Here is a 15,252-nt window from a genome sequence, read left to right on the forward strand (position 1 = left end):
CAAGGAATGGAAGATGGGAAGGATCAGCAAGGAAAGTGTAGAGATAGAGTGATAACTGCTAAAAGCTAAGCAGAGTTGGACCTTTTAAAGGAAATTATGTCCACCTAAGTTAGGTCTGCGTACAGCCGATGCAGTAATTAAAGGAAAGAAGAAGTAGGATCGCCAAGCACTGAGGATGGGGTGGAGATTAAAGATAATCTAGGCATGGCCCAACACCTAAACAAATACTTTTCCTCAGTTTTTAATGAGGCTAAAGAAGAGTTTAGGGGCAATGGCGGTAGTTAATGGGAACGAGGATATGGAAGTAGAAATGACCATATCCAGGGTGGAAGACAAACTCAAACAGCTTAATGGGACTAAATCGGGAAGCCTGGATAATCTCCATCCAAAAATATTAAAGGAACTGGCACACGAAAATGGGAGCCCAATAGCAAGGATTTTTAATGAATCTGTAAACTCATGGGTCATGACTGGAGAATTGCTAACATAGTATCTATTTTGAAGAAAAGGGAAAAAAGTGATCCAGGAAATTACAGGCCTCTTAGTTTGACCTCAACCGTATGCAAGGTCTTGGAACAAATTTTGAAACAGAAAGCAGTTAAGGACATAAAGGTAAATGGTAATTGGGATAGACTATAACATGGGTTTACAAAAGGTAGATCATGCCAGACCAACACGATCTCCTTCTTTGAGAAAAAAAAAACTGATTTTTTTGACAAAGGAAATGCAGTAGAACTAATCTATCTGGATTTCAGTAAGGCATTTGATAGAGTTCCACATGGGAAATTATTAGTTAAATTGGAGAAGATGGGGATGAATATGAAAACTGGAAGGTGGATAAGAAACTGGTTAAAGGGAAGACTACAATGGTCATACTGAAAGGTAAACTGTCAGGCTGGGCAAAATTTATTAGTAGAGATCCTCAGGCATCGGTCTTGGGACCAATCTTATTTATCATTCTTATTACTGACCTTGGCACAAAAAGTGGGAGTGTGCTAATAAAATTTGAAGATGACACAAAATTGAGAAGTATTGCCAATACAGAGGAGGACCGGAATATCATACAAGAAGATCTGAACGACCTTGAAAACTGGAATAATAGAAATGGGATAAAATGTAATAGTGCAAACTCATGCACTTAGGGACTAATAAAGATGATTTTTTTCTATAAACTGGGGATTTATCAGTTACAAGTGACAAAGGAAGAGAAGACCTGAATGTGTTGGTTGATCACGGGATAACTATGAGCTGTCAACGTGATTGCGGCCATGAAAAGGGCTAATACAGTCCTAGGATGCATCAGTGAGGTATATCCAGTAGAGACAAGGATAATGATACTAACACTTCCAAGGCACTGGTGAGACGTCATCTGGAGTACTGTGTGCAATTCTGGTCTCCCATGTTTAAGAAAGATGAATTCAAACTGGAATAGGTGCAGAGAAGGGCTACTAGGATGATCCAAGGAATGGAAAACCTGCCTTGCAAGAGGAGACCTAAAAAGCTGGAGATAAGACTGCTCTCTATAAATATGTCAATGGGATAGATACCAGGGAGGGAGAGGAGTTATTTCAGTTAAGTGCCAATGTGGACACAAAAACAAATGGATACAAACTGGTTATCAACAAGTTTAGGCTTGAAATTAGACAAAGGTTTCTAACCATCAGAGGAGTGAAGTTCTGGAACAACCTCCCAAGAGGAACAGGGGAGGCAAAAAACCTAACTGGCTTCAAGACTAAGCTTGATAAGTTTATAAAGGGGATGGTACAAAGAAATTGCCTACAACTGCATGCAGCCGATCTGCAACTGCTAGTAGCAAATATCCCCAAGAGCCGGTGATGGAACACTAGATGGGACGGTTCTGAGTTACTAGAGACTTCTTTCCCAGGGTCTTGCCCACATGCTCAGGGTCCAACTGACCATCATATTTGAGGTTGGGAAGGATTTTTCCCTCAGGTCAGATTGGCAGAGACTCTGGGGGTTTTTAGCCTTCCTCTGCAGCATGGGACACAGGTCACTTTCAGGTTTAAACTACTATAAATGGTGGATTCTCTGTAACATTAAGTCTTTAAACCATGACTTGAGGACTTCAGTAACTCAGCCAGAGGTTATGAGTGTGTTATAGAGGTGGGTGGATGAGGTTCTGTGGCTTGCAATGTGCAGGTCAGACAAGATGATCATGATAGTCACTTCTGACCTTAAAGTCCAATACACCAGGCCAGAGAGAAGGAGCCAGATGACGTTTCCATCTCTACTGGCTAAATCCAAATACCACCTGGGATATCAGACTTTGTCACACGCGCACTCCCACCTCTTTGTGTGTTCTTTTCTTTCCCCACATTATTTCTTCTCCTTCTCATCCCTCCCTCTACTTTTTACTTCTATTTAATAAAAGTCTGGCTTAGCTGGCCAAGACTGCATATTTTGCAATTCTGCTGTAAGCCTGTGAGCAAAAATGGCAGCTACATCCAATGCCTTAAACAGCCTGAAGCTGAGACAAGTCTGCCAAGTCTCTGAGGGTATCTCCACACAGCAACTAGACACCCACAGCTGGCCCGTGCCAGCTGACTTGGGTTTGCAGGACTCTGGCTGTTTCACTGCTGTGCAGACCACTTGGCTTGGGCTGCAACGCAGACTGTAGGATCCTGCGAGGTGGGAAGGTCCCAGAGCTCAGGCTCCAGCCTGAGCCTTGAAGTCTACACAGCAGTGAAACAGCCCCGCAGCCTAAACCGCACGAGCTGGAGTCAGCTGGCACAGGGCAGCCACAAAGTCTTCTTTGCTGTGTAAGCATACTCTGAATGCCTGACCAGACAGAGTGCTGGGTCAGTGTTTCTCAAGCAGTGAGGCTGCAAGAGTCAATAGCAGAGCCAGAAACTGAATTTTGTCTCTTTGCTGTTCTTTTCTCTCCCCCTTTTGTGTTTATTCCTCTTGTCTTGTCTTCTAGGAACCAGGATTGGACTTGAACAGCAGCAGCAGCAATGACAGAGCGAAGTCCTCATGTTGCTCTGGGTATTTCAGGAGCTGCACTGCTCTGGAGTGAATGTGTCCAACCCTCCTTGGCCAGAGGGATGGGGCACAGTCACAGTAATGTGTCTTCATGGTAAGAGCAAATACAGTAGAGCGAGAGGGAAACCCACGCAGGGAAAGAGAAAAGCTATGAACTATAATAGCACAACTACTTCTCCAAAGGGCAGAAGAAAATCTCCCAGTTTGGGCGGTGCTAGTTGGGGATGGACCTACCCATCCTGCTGTGGAACTCCTGCTCCATTCCCTTGTTGGCTTTGCTGCTTCTTCTGTCCCTCCTCTTCCTGACTGCACAAGGACTCGGTAGCACCAGCCTTAGGAAAGATGCAGGATGTTAGCAGTCTCATATTGCTAACCAAAATGTTTGCATCACAAGGTGAAGACACCAATTTAAAATTGCTCTTTAAAATAAGGCATGCTCTCCTTCGCTTGAACTACATTACAGCACCCAAGGAACTAGCTAGGGTTATAGATGGGAAAAGAACATTCATCTTGGGCCATATGGGGAGGGCAGATGTTTACTACATTTAGACAAAGTTCCACATCACGCAGTTTAGACTCCCCCCTCCCCCCTCACCTAAGGGCCAACTTTAGGCACCTGCACCTCCTGCAGAGGCCCCAAATTCTCCTAAACACAACCCATCTCCTGGGACCAATGAAGGACTGATCTCTAGTGCACATTTCCTGGGGTTTGGTGTCCTGTCCAGTTTTAAGGGCCCCAGGTGATGGAGCTTCCATGATATCCTTGATGAGACCAGAATCCACAAGCTAATCCATATCACTGCTCCAAAAGCCCTTCCTGTAGAAAAGACTGGTCTAGTGGCCTTAGGTGACTGTGGACCTTGAACTCCTGAGTTTTGCTTATAGCTCACTGTAATGCTTGAGTAAATGACTCCCTTCACCCTGCATCAATTCCCCAACCTGTGAAATGGAGAGGATAGTCCTTACCTAGCTCACTGGTATGTTGAGAGGTTTAGCATCAGTGAAGTGTTTTGAAAAGCTTGAATTTACCACGGCCAAATTTCTCCCCTGATCTTCCCTTTCAAATCCTCTCCATTCCCTGCAGTCTCTGTAAGGACAGTTGACACCATCACCACCCTCACCTTCATTCAGGCCCATAACCTGGGAGTTTCATTTCATTCCTCTCTCTCCTTTCCCCAAATATGCAAGTCATATCCAACTCTTGCCACTTCTTCCTCCATAACCTCTCTATCTGTGCAGCTAAGAGCTCATGTCCAGGCCTTTATTTTCCATATCGACCTCTACAACTCCTCCTCTTCTCTGGCCTCTCTGCCACCGACTTCACCTTCTCCAGTCCACAAAAATCTCACTGTGCATTATCCCCTTGCTTCTTTAGAGTCACTGATTGCTTAGGAGTCTCAATAATTCATGAATGAAGGACTTCACCCCTGAGTACCAATTAAAGTCAAGTGCTGCAGCTAAAATCTTACCAAGAGTTCCGACACTGCTAGCCCTCCATATGGCTCCTCCTCACAACTGGAAGAAGAACGAGAACTGTCCCAAGGACTGCTCAGTGCATCAATGTCCTGAAATACAGAAGGAGGCGTCCAGGTCAGAGCCCACTGCACTTTCAGGCAGTTACATTTTGATTTCCTAACATCTCTGTGTAGTTTCAACAGGATATGATGTTCTCCTTCAGCTGCTGCAGAGCACTGCGGCCAGTAAACAGGTGAGGCTGCGTTCCATCACAAAGGTAGCTGCATTTCAATGTGGGGAAGTCACAAAGTAATTGCTATTTTTATGGTCCATAAAATGCTTTGAAATCCTCCTGCATGAAAATTGCCATACTGGATATCAAAGATATAAGACCACAGCGAAGACTGACCAATAAGATATTAACCCTACAATGTTCAGGAAGATTTTAATCATTTCAGGTATGCTTTGCAAGGGGGGTAAGCACATTATATATTCCATACACTCACCAGAACTGGTCTTTAGCTAACAAATAAACTAGTTAATTGGCTTAAATATAAAATATACATGAAAGTAAAAGGTATAGAGTTGAAATGTGAAAACCTGACTGATGTGAATACAAGTCTGTGTTGTTTTAAGCTTTCAAGTCTGGATTACCTAGCTAGAAGGCCAGATATGGATTGCTAACTGCATTTCATTTTTGCACTGTACATGGTGAAAGATGCTGTCACTATGTACAATGTTGAAGAGAAATCACCATGATAATTACTGTAATGAAAACTGGAAGGAAAATTTGTGGTTGGAGTCAAAAAAGCAGCTATATTTAAAAGTTTCCTTCTTACTCAAGCAAGCTTCTCCTGTGTACCTCTGAGTCACACTGTAGCTGCTCAATTTGCTAACACAAACTGCTCTTCCAGCCACAACAATGCAGCTATGGCTGAGAGGTGGATTCTGATCTGCCCCATGCATTCCACACTACGCTGGAAGGCCTGTCAGCTGAGAGCCTAGCTGCCACCTTTCCAAAACTCTTCTGGCTGCTCTTCCATGTGACTCCCCACTCTTCCTCTATTGACATCAATGACCCTGGAGAAGCACTCTGCTGCCACTAATACTAATACTCAGCATCACAAATTATAATGCAGACTTGGAAGTGAGTGCATGAGTCATAGTACCATAGACCATATAATGCAACAATAGCGAACTGATTCAGTAACAGCCTCTGCCTTATTCTCTTTTTCCAAGTCTAGCTACTACCACTTCCTAAGATCAGTTAAAAGAAAAGAAGGACTTGTGGCACCTTAGAGACTAACAAATTTATTAGAGCATAAGCTTTCGTGAGCTACAGCGTCCAGTTTTTGACCGAAACGCCCCATTGAAAAGGGACCCTGGCGGCGGTGCTGACTGGGCTGTTAAAAGTCTGGTCAGCAGTGCAGCAGGGGCCCAGGGCTAAGGCAGGCTCCCTACCTGCCAGGGCTCTGCACTGCTCCCAGAAGCGGCTGCCAGGTCCCTCTGGCCCCAAGGCACTGAGGCGGCCGGGGAGGCTCCATGTGCTGCCCCCACCCCTTGTACCAGCTCTGCAGCTCCCACTGGCCAGGAACCACGACTAATGGGAGCTGCAGGGGCGGTGCCTGTGGGCGTGAAGGCAGCATGCGCTGCGCAGAGCCACCTGGCCGTCCATGTGCCTAGAGGACGCAGGGACCTGGCAGCCGCGTCCTCAGAGCCATGGTAAGTGCCGAAAGGACCCCACACCCCTTCCCGCACCCCAACCTCCTGCCCCAGCCTGGAGTCCCCTCCCACGCCCCAAACTCCTCATCTCCAGCCCCACCCCCAGGTAGAACCCTCATTCCCCCTGCACCTCAACCTGAAGCCCCCTCCTGCACCCCAAACCCCTCATGCCTGGCTCCACCCCAAACCTACACCCCCAACCCAGAGCCTGTACCCCAACCCCCTGTCCCAGCCCAGTGAAAGTGAGTGGGGGTGGGGAAGAGCAAGCAACAGAGGGAGCGGGGACGGAGCGAGCAGGGGGTAGGGCCTCGGAGAATGGGTGGGACATGGGGAGGGCAGAGGTGTTGGCTTTTGTGCGATGAGAGTCAGCAACCCAAGATGGGCAGGGGTGTCCCTCTGTGGCCCCGATTTTAAGGGCACAGATGTGAGCGTTCCCCCATGCAGGGGACCAGTTCCTAAACGGGGAGCCAAACCCCATGCTGCTCCTGCTAAGCTTATTCCTGGGGGTACGTACCATGTGGCAGGCCTGGCCCCCGCTTCAGTCCCACGAAGTCTCTGGGAGCTGCCCAGCGGTGCAGCAGGGCATGGAGTGGGGCTTGTAGCTGGGCAGCTGAAGTGGGCAGAGGGTGATACCCAGGGGCGTAAGGGGGGCTAGCACTGGGGGGAGGACTGAGGGCAAGGAAATGGGGGCGGGGGGTGAAGCTGAGAGGCTAGGGGTCCCGAAAGGGCAAAGGCCGGTACTGGGCAGGCCTAGGAAGTGGAAGGGGCCTGGAGGGATCAACGCCGGGGCGGGGGGTCTGGAGCTGGAGCCCCCTGGGGCAGTGGAGGGAAGAGATGGGGTGGTCCGGCGCTCGGGTGGGGGAGGGGCTGGAACTGCCTGGTGCTGAGGAGTCTATGGGATGGGGCGGGGGGGCTGCCAGGAGGGAGCTGGGGCTTTCGGGCACTGCGGGGCACTGCGGCCTCTGGAGGGGGTCTGCTTGGGGTGCAGCAGGGGTGGGGCTGCCTAAGAGGGAGGGGCCGTGTGTGGGGGGCGCGTCACCACTGGCTGGGGGCGGGGCTGTCTATGGCGGCTGCTGTGGGGGAGGGGCGGTGTCGCGAGTGGCTGGGGGCGGGGCTGTCTGTGGCGGTTGCTGTGGGGGAGGGGCGGTGTCGCGGGTGGCTGGGGGCGGGGCTCTCTGTGGCGGTTGGTGTGGGGGAGGGGCGGTGTCGCGGGTGGCTGGGGGCGGGGCTCTCTGTGGCGGTTGGTGTGGGGGAGGGCCGGTGTCGCGGGTGGCTGGGGGCGGGGCTCTCTGTGGCGGATGGTATGGGGGAGGGGCGGTGTCGCGGGTGGCTGGGGGCGGGGCTCTCTGTGGCGGTTGGTGTGGGGGAGGGCCGGTGTCGCGGGTGGCTGGGGGCGGGGCTCTCTGTGGCGGTTGGTGTGGGGGAGGGGCGGTGTCGCGGGTGGCTGGGGGCGGGGCTGTCTGTGGCGGTTGGTGTGGGGGAGGGGCGGTGTCGCGGGTGGCTGGGGGCGGGGCTGTCTGTGGCGGTTGCTGTGGGGGAGGGGCGGTGTCGCGGGTGGCTGGGGGCGGGGCTGTCTCTGGCGGTTGCTGTGGGGGAGGGGCGGTGTCGCGAGTGGCTGGGGACGGGGCTGTCTGTGGCGGTTGCTGTGGGGGAGGGGCGGTGTCGCGGGTGGCTGGGGGCGGGGCTGTCTGTGGCGGTTGGTATGGGGGAGGGGCGGGGCTGTCTGTGGCGGTTGGTGTGGGGGAGGGGCGGTGTCGCGGGAGGCTGGGGGCGGGGCTGTCTCTGGCCGTTGCTGTGGGGGAGGGGCGGTGTCCCGGGTGGCTGGGGGCGGGGCTGTCTGTGGCGGTTGGTATGGGGGAGGGGCGGGGCTGTCTGTGGCGGTTGGTGTGGGGGAGGGGCGGTGTCGCGGGAGGCTGGGGGCGGGGCTGTCTCTGGCCGTTGCTGTGGGGGAGGGGCGGTGTCCCGGGTGGCTGGGGGCGGGGCTGTCTGTGGCGGTTGGTGTGGCTGGGGGCGGGGCTGTCTGTGGCGGTTGGTGTGGGGGAAGGGCGGTGTCGCGGGTGGCTGGGGGCGGGGCTGTCTCTGGCCGTTGCTGTGGGGGAGGGGCGGTGTCGTGGGAGGCTGGGGGCGGGGCTGTCTGTGGCGGTTACTGTGGGGGAAGGGCGGTGTCGCGGGTGGCTGGGAGCGGGGCTGTCTCTGGCCGTTGCTGTGGGGGAGGGCCGGTGTCGCGGGAGGCTGGGGGCGGGGCTGTCTGTGGCGGTTGGTGTGGGGGAGGGGCGGTGTCGCGGGAGGCTGGGGGCGGGGCTGTCTCTGGCGGTTGCTGTGGGGGAAGGGCGGTGTTGCGGGTGGCTGGGGGCGGGGCTGTCTGTGGCGGTTGGTATGGGGGAGGGGCGGTGTTGCGGGTGGCTGTGGGCGGGGCTGTCTGTGGCCGTTGCTGTGGGGGAAGGGCGGTGTCGCGGGTGGCTGGGGGCGGGGCTGTCTCTGGCGGTTGCTGTGGGGGAGGGGCGGTGTCGCGGGGGGCTGGGGGCGGGGCTGTCTCTGGCGGTTGCTGTGGGGGAGGGGCGGTGTCGCGGGGGGCTGGGGGCGGGGCTGTCTCTGGCGGTTGCTGTGGGGGAGGGGCGGTGTCGCGGGGGGCTGGGGGCGGGGCTGTCTCTGGCGGTTGCTGTGGGGGAGGGGCGGTGTCGCGGGGGGGCTGGGGGCGGGGCTGTCTGTGGCGGTTGGTGTGGCTGGGGGCGGGGCTGTCTCTGGCCGTTGCTGTGGGGGAAGGGCGGTGTTGCGGGTGGCTGGGGGCGGGGCTGTCTGTGGCGGTTGCTGTGGGGGAGGGACGGTGTCGCGGGGGGCTGGGGGCGGGGCTGTCTATGGGGGGCGTGTCCCCACTGTTTGCGGGGGGGAGGAGCTGTGTGTGGGGTCGCGTGGCGGGGGCGAGGCTGCCAGGTCACCGCCGCACGTAGCTCCCGCCTGCTGCCAAAGGCCGCCCGCGCCAGGCGGCCCCCAGTGAGAAGTGACCAAGCCGCGGCGGCCAATCGTTGAGCCGGGCTAGGTGAAAGGGGCGGAGCGATCTCCGGAGGCGAACCAATGGGAGCGGAGAAAAGCGGAGGGGCGGGGACATTTTCAGCGCCCTCGCTGGCAGCTCAGAGGAATCCGGGGAGGCCCCAGTCCCGCTCCCTGCTGCATCCCCCGCCTCCCCCGCACGGCGCTGAGCGAGTGCCCAGGTGCATTGTGGGTACGCGGCTCGGCGTTGGGCGGGGTCCAGCTAGAGAGCCCGGGGGGCGATGGGCCGGGGCCCGGCCAAAAGCCCTGGGGGGTGCAGGGCTGGGAGGGGGCGGGGCCCAGGCGAGGGCCGGGGGGTGCAGGGCTGGGAGGGGGCGGGGCGCAGGCGAGGGCCGGGGGGTGCAGGGCTGGGAGGGGGCGGGGCCCAGGCGAGGGCCTGGGGGTGCAGGGCTGGGAGGGGGCGGGGCCCAGGCGAGGGCCTGGGGGGTGCAGGGCTGGGAGGGGGCGGGGCGCAGGCGAGGGCCGGGGGGTGCAGGGCTGGGAGGGGGCGGGGCGCAGGCGAGGGCCTGGGGGGTGCAGGGCTGGGAGGGGGCGGGGCGCAGGCGAGGGCCGGGGGGTGCAGGGCTGGGAGGGGGCGGGGCGCAGGCGAGGGCCTGGGGGGTGCAGGGCTGGGAGGGGGCGGGGCCCAGGCGAGGGCCGGGGGGTGCAGGGCTGGGAGGGGCCGGGGCCCAGGCGAGGGCCTGGGGGGTGCAGGGCTGGGAGGGGCCGGGGCCCAGGCGAGGGCCTGGGGGGTGCAGGGCTGGGAGGGGGCGGGGCGCAGGCGAGGGCCGGGGGGTGCAGGGCTGGGAGGGGGCGGGGCGCAGGCGAGGGCCGGGGGGTGCAGGGCTGGGAGGGGCCGGGGCCCAGGCGAGGGCCGGGGAGTGCAGGGCTGGGAGGGGCCGGGGCCCAGGCGAGGGCCGGGGGGTGCAGAGTTGGGAGGCGCCGGGGCCCAGGAGATGGCCGGGGGGTGCAGGACTGAGGAGTTCAGGGCCAGGAGGGGCCGGGGCCCAGGAGAGGGCCCGGCCCAGCCAGCAGGCCTGGGGGGTGCAGGGGTAGGGCACAGGTACAGGGCTTGGGGTGTACTGGGCTGGGCAGGGGAATGTGCAGGGTATAGGACAGGGGGGTGCAGGGTCAGGAGGGGGCAGGGCCCAGCCACAGGGCCTGGGGTGTGCAAGGCTGGGGAGGGCATCGGCACAGGCAGAGGACTTGGGGGTACTGGGCCTAGGACAGGGGTAGGGAGATCCTAGGATGGCGGCACTGCAGCCTGGCTCCTTCAGCCCAGACCTGTCTCACTCGAGCTGTGGGAGCAGCTCCGTTAGCTGCTGGGAGTATTGGGCTGTTACCCTTTCTGGACAGGACGTGGTTGTGATGCGCCCGCTCCACCAGCATGTGGCAGCAGCACTGGCACTTGCAGAGCCCATCCCTGCAATGCTGGAGTGACGTGATGATGCCTGGAGCCATGGCACCCTTGGTGATGTTCACTAGGGGACCTTCCCCCAGGGAACTACTGCACGCCAGCTACTCATCAAGGTCCTGCCCTACTGAAGTCAGTAGGGACGTTACCATTAACATTAACTGATGCAGGCTCAGGCCCCAAGTCCAGAATCTAAATACCCCAGGTGTCAATAACCAGACACTGAAATAGGGCATGAACTAGAGGTAGGACTGCAAAATCAGGACCAAAAACAGAACAGGGATATGAATGACATGAGCAGCAATCCTCATGAAGTGAACTATTCTTAATCATATCCCAGCCAATCAGGCTGGCTACATATCCATCCCCTAGATTGATGGCTGTGTGAAATAGAGGTCCCCAAACATCTAGGCCTTAGAGCTTTCAATTCATTATTCCTAGAATCATAGAGTATCAGGGTTGGAAGGGACCTCAGGAGGTCATCTAGTCCAACCCCCTGCTCAAAGCAGGGCCAATCCCCAATTTTTGCCCCAGATCCCTAAATGGCCTTCTCTAGGATTGAACTGACAACCCTGGATTAGCAGGCCAATGCTCAAACCGCTGAGCTATTCCTCGTTGTGGAAGGATTTGATTTTTATTGATTGATGTTGGTAAAGGTCAGTTTTCCTGTACACATCCAAACTGACAACAAAAATATTTTCATCAATAACAATAGAAATGTACAGACAGGCAATGTAAGAAAAGCGCTGCTTGAGAACTTACTGTGGTTTAGAATGATGAATGAGGCTTTTTACAAATGGACTAGTGTACGAATAGTGAACAGGTGTGATTTATTGATTTAAGGATATTTAATTTGTATGATTTTGACAATTTGTGTTTTAACAGTTTGTAAAGCTTTACCTTTTTGAATATCAGAGTCTATTGTTCTTAGTCTGATTCCCCCCCACCCTAATTTCCCATAATTGAAAATTTAAATGGGTAAAAATTTAAAAAAAAATGCTTAAAAATAAACATTGATATCAATCAAAATTATAAAAAAGTTAAATTTTGTCAAGATTCATTATTTTCCAGTTTAATTTCTCTCACATGACTTAGTTACATGCCACTTAGTGTCCCAGCCAGCAATCACACCAAAATATCTCTGATTTGTTAAATAACCACAATAAACAAATAAGAAAAGGAGTACTTGTGGCACCTTAGAGACTAACAAATTTATTTGAGCATAAGCTTTCGTGAAAAGCTTATGCTCAAATAAATTTGTTAGTCTCTAAGGTGCCACAAGTACTCCTTTTCTTTTTTGCGAATACAGACTAACACGGTTGCTACTCTGAAACCTGTTAATAAACAAATATTGGACACTTTAGAGTCTTTAAATCAGGATTTGACATATTTTTAAGAGGAGATAGGTTTTGTCTAGTTAAACCACAAGTTATTGACCCTGATACAGGAATCACAGCATGAAATTCTACGGCCATGTTATGCAAGAGGTTAGATTAGATTATCATAGCGGTCCCTTCTGGTGTTAAAATCTGTGAACTTCCTTTACATCACCCCCCTTTGACAAATGAGGAAAAGGTGGCATGTTGAGGAGAAATGACCCACACAGCAAGTCAAGAGCAGAGCTAGGAACAGAAACCAGGAGTCCTGATTCCTTGTCACCAAGCCAATATCTATGTTAAATTCAACATTATCTTTGAAAAAGAGGAGGTAAAAGTCTATGATTGTCAGTCTAGTATTTCTAACATCTCTATGGGGAAACTGGAGACTTGCAACTTGTGTGGGAGGTTTTCTTCATGTGTCTATCTCCGCAGCTGGAATGGGTCTGATGACTAAATTCATTGACACGGAACTGTGGAACAGCTCACGAAAGCTTATGCTCAAATAAATTTGTTAGTCTCTAAGGTGCCACAAGTCCTCCTTTTCTTTTTGCGAATACAGACTAACACGGCTGCTACTCTGAAACAGCTCAGGTACAGTCAGAGATCCCCTGGGCTAAATCCCAACCATTTATCCAAATTAAATAACATTCCTGGTCAGCCTCAACAATGCAAGTGAAGCTGATCAAATCAAATAAATGAATATTTTACATTTCTGTGGAACTTTTCAGTTTCAGATATTTAGAAGTGACTGACGACAGCCGTTTGGCGTGCGGAAACACTGTGCAACCTAACTATTGCTACTGCTGCTGCTACAATACCAGCAGGAATAGCTGGGAATACCCTGCTCTGAAATACAGCCACCCTGCTATGAGTCAGGAATCTGGGACAATCAACAGAGAGAATTTTCGACCAAGGACTTCAGAGCAAAAACCCTACTTATGAAAAGTGCCATGGAATCCTTAATACACACATAGAACAAACAGACTATTGGCACTCAGGTCTCATCTAAAAGACCTTCAGGCAGTAAACTGCATGGAACTCATCAGTTTCTTGACCTTGGTTGGAAGGATGAAGAGCTAGGGGAACCCTGCTGGAATCTGAAGCTGTGATTTCGTAGAATCTGGGTGTCTGGAGGCTCCTGGTTAGCAGTTTCAAAAATGCTTTAGCTAAGAAAACCTACCATTTCCTACCAGGTTTCAGAGTAGCAGCCGTGTTAGTCTGTATTCACAAAAAGAAAAAGGGGTACTTGTCGTACCTTAGAGAGGCACCCCTCTGTTTTTTCCACCAAATGCATCCGATGAAGTGAGCTGTAGCTCACGAAAGCTTATGCTCTAATAAATTTGTTCATTTCCTACCAAAAACTCTTTGATGAGAGGCTGGAATATTTTAAACTGTGCAAATCAGAATTCTGCTTTCTTAGTTAGAACTGAGTTCCAGCTTGTTGCTTTTAAAGGAATATGTTCCAAGGGAAGTCTTGTCTCGAAAGGAAGGTTTCGAAAGAAGATGTAATGGAACGAATACATTGGTTCAGTTCCATTCTCTGCTGAGCCCCAGATCCCTGCCACATACTCAATGGCCAGCAGAGAGGGATATCACTCCATTCCCCTTTGTGTAGGATGGCAGGCATGGAAATCTCATTTTGCAGTTAAGTTTTGACATCCGGATTAAAAAGAGTTTAATCGGGTTAATTTCACTTCACCAGGTGACTGCTGCATGGGTGGGACACAGCACACACTGGGTCCTCTTGAAAACACTTCAGGCTTGTACTGGGCCTGGAGTAACTATGATGTGCTCAACAACAGCTTACACCCAGTGCTTAAAAATACCACCAGTAGTATTGCTCCTTCCTCTTTCTAAAAAGTGCCACAACATCTGGGGCAGCTGCTTGCGAGATGGACAGCAGCTGGAAGACAGGACCTCTGCCTAATTTCTCCGAAGCAGAGCATCTCTCTGGAGCGGCCATTGTGCGATGCTGCAACACAGCTGTTCTTAAACGGTGGCCCCTGGACCAATTGGTAAGCCTCAGGGCATTTGGTCCCCAGGTAGCTGGCTGGCCACATTGGGCTGGCTTCTCCTCCTTGTAGGCAGCTTCTGCACTTCACGAAAAGCTAGTTTCAAATGCTATACAAATCTCCCCCGAGGAAGTGTTATCCCAATGTGAGAGACTCACCTGAGCCCATCTTGGCCCGCTGGGTTTACGAACAAGAGTGTGAGGCCAATGAGCCACAGGAAGGTTCCCACTTGGGACGGAGCTGGGATGAAGGTACCTAGAAGAGGCCGGTGAACAGCTGGCCAAGGGAAGGCATTTTCTCCAGGGAAGAGGGGGGCTGGCAAGGATTCCCGGGCACACACACAGTTTGCACAAGAGAAGCTTCATCATCGAAGGAGGGGCTGGAGTGGATGGGCCGCCATGCGGGGGACTAGCTCCCCCCCCAGGTGAAACTCGTGTCTCAGTCCAATTCAAGTGCACTGGGGAGGTGAGGGGTTGGCATACAGCTGTGGATAGATCAACAGGTGGCACAGGGCACGACACCCGGGGAGAGGGGCTGGCCCGGGGGAGCGGCTCCCCAGGCGGGTGGGGGCTGGCCCCGGTGAGGGGCTCCCGGGCGGCGAGGCGGGGCTGGCCCCTGGGGACGCCCCGGCCGGGGGTGCGGCTGAGCGGCGGCCCCGCCACGCGGAAGTGCCGGGCGGCTGCTGCCGAAGCCAGGAGCTCGGCGCGGCTGACAGCGGCCCCCGGGCAGCGACGGGAGCAGCCCGGCAGCGGGATCCAGGAGCCTCCCGGCGCGGGGTGAGTCCCGGCCCCCACCGCCCCGGGCTCCGAACCCTCCCCTCCCCGGGGCGCCGCGACTCCCACCCCGAGGGCCCCAGCCCTCGGGCAGACCCGCCCCAGAGCCCCTCCCCCGATCCAGTGCCCGTCCTGTGCCAGCCCCAGACCCCCTCCCCTCCCCGTCCTGTGCCAGCCCCAGACCCCCTCCCCTCCCCGTCCTGTGCCAGCCCCAGACCCCCCCCTCCCCGTCCTGTGCCAGCCCCAGACCCCCTCCCCTCCCCTCCCCTCCCCTCCCCGTCCTGTGCCAGCCCCAGACCCCCTCCCCTCCCCTCCCCGTCCTGTGCCAGCCCCAGACCCCCCCCTCCCCGTCCTGTGCCAGCCCCACAGCCCCTCCCCCCTCCCCGTCCTGTGCCACCCCAGACCCCCTCCCCTCCCCGTCCTGTGCCAGCCCCAGACCCCCTCCCCTCCCCTCCCCGTCCTGTGCC

General features: G+C 54.7%; 2 protein-coding genes across 10 annotated transcripts in view; one reads left to right on the forward strand and one right to left on the reverse strand.

Moving 5' to 3' along the window:
* Nucleotides 1–7,090, reverse strand: part of LOC119842127 — a 30,060-nt gene extending 22,970 nt beyond the window's left edge. For 2 of the 6 annotated variants that reach the window (XM_043499685.1, XM_043499680.1), the window contains exons 1-3: nucleotides 4,473–4,612; nucleotides 3,970–4,090; nucleotides 3,238–3,335 (exon numbers count right to left, since the gene is read on the reverse strand). In XM_043499685.1, coding sequence (XP_043355620.1) covers nucleotides 3,238–3,265 — 28 coding nt within the window. In that variant the 5' untranslated portion in view covers nucleotides 3,266–3,335; nucleotides 3,970–4,090; nucleotides 4,473–4,612. Of the gene's footprint in view, nucleotides 1–3,237; nucleotides 3,336–3,969; nucleotides 4,091–4,472; nucleotides 4,613–6,694 lie in introns of those variants that run through there. The other 4 variants (XM_043499675.1, XM_043499660.1, XM_043499670.1 and 1 more) reach the window with 4 other exon arrangements.
* A 2,208-nt stretch (nucleotides 7,091–9,298) lies between these two features.
* Nucleotides 9,299–15,252, forward strand: part of IRF5 (interferon regulatory factor 5) — a 56,907-nt gene continuing 50,953 nt past the window's right edge. The window contains exon 1 of one of the 4 annotated variants that reach the window (XM_043499705.1): nucleotides 9,299–9,400. The gene's annotated coding sequence lies outside the window, so the exon portion shown is untranslated. Of the gene's footprint in view, nucleotides 9,401–14,558; nucleotides 14,789–15,252 lie in introns of those variants that run through there. The other 3 variants (XM_043499707.1, XM_043499710.1, XM_043499701.1) reach the window with 3 other exon arrangements.

The sequence above is a fragment of the Dermochelys coriacea genome, chromosome 1 (genome assembly GCF_009764565.3).
Source record: "Dermochelys coriacea isolate rDerCor1 chromosome 1, rDerCor1.pri.v4, whole genome shotgun sequence".
Taxonomy (NCBI): Eukaryota; Metazoa; Chordata; order Testudines; family Dermochelyidae; genus Dermochelys; species Dermochelys coriacea.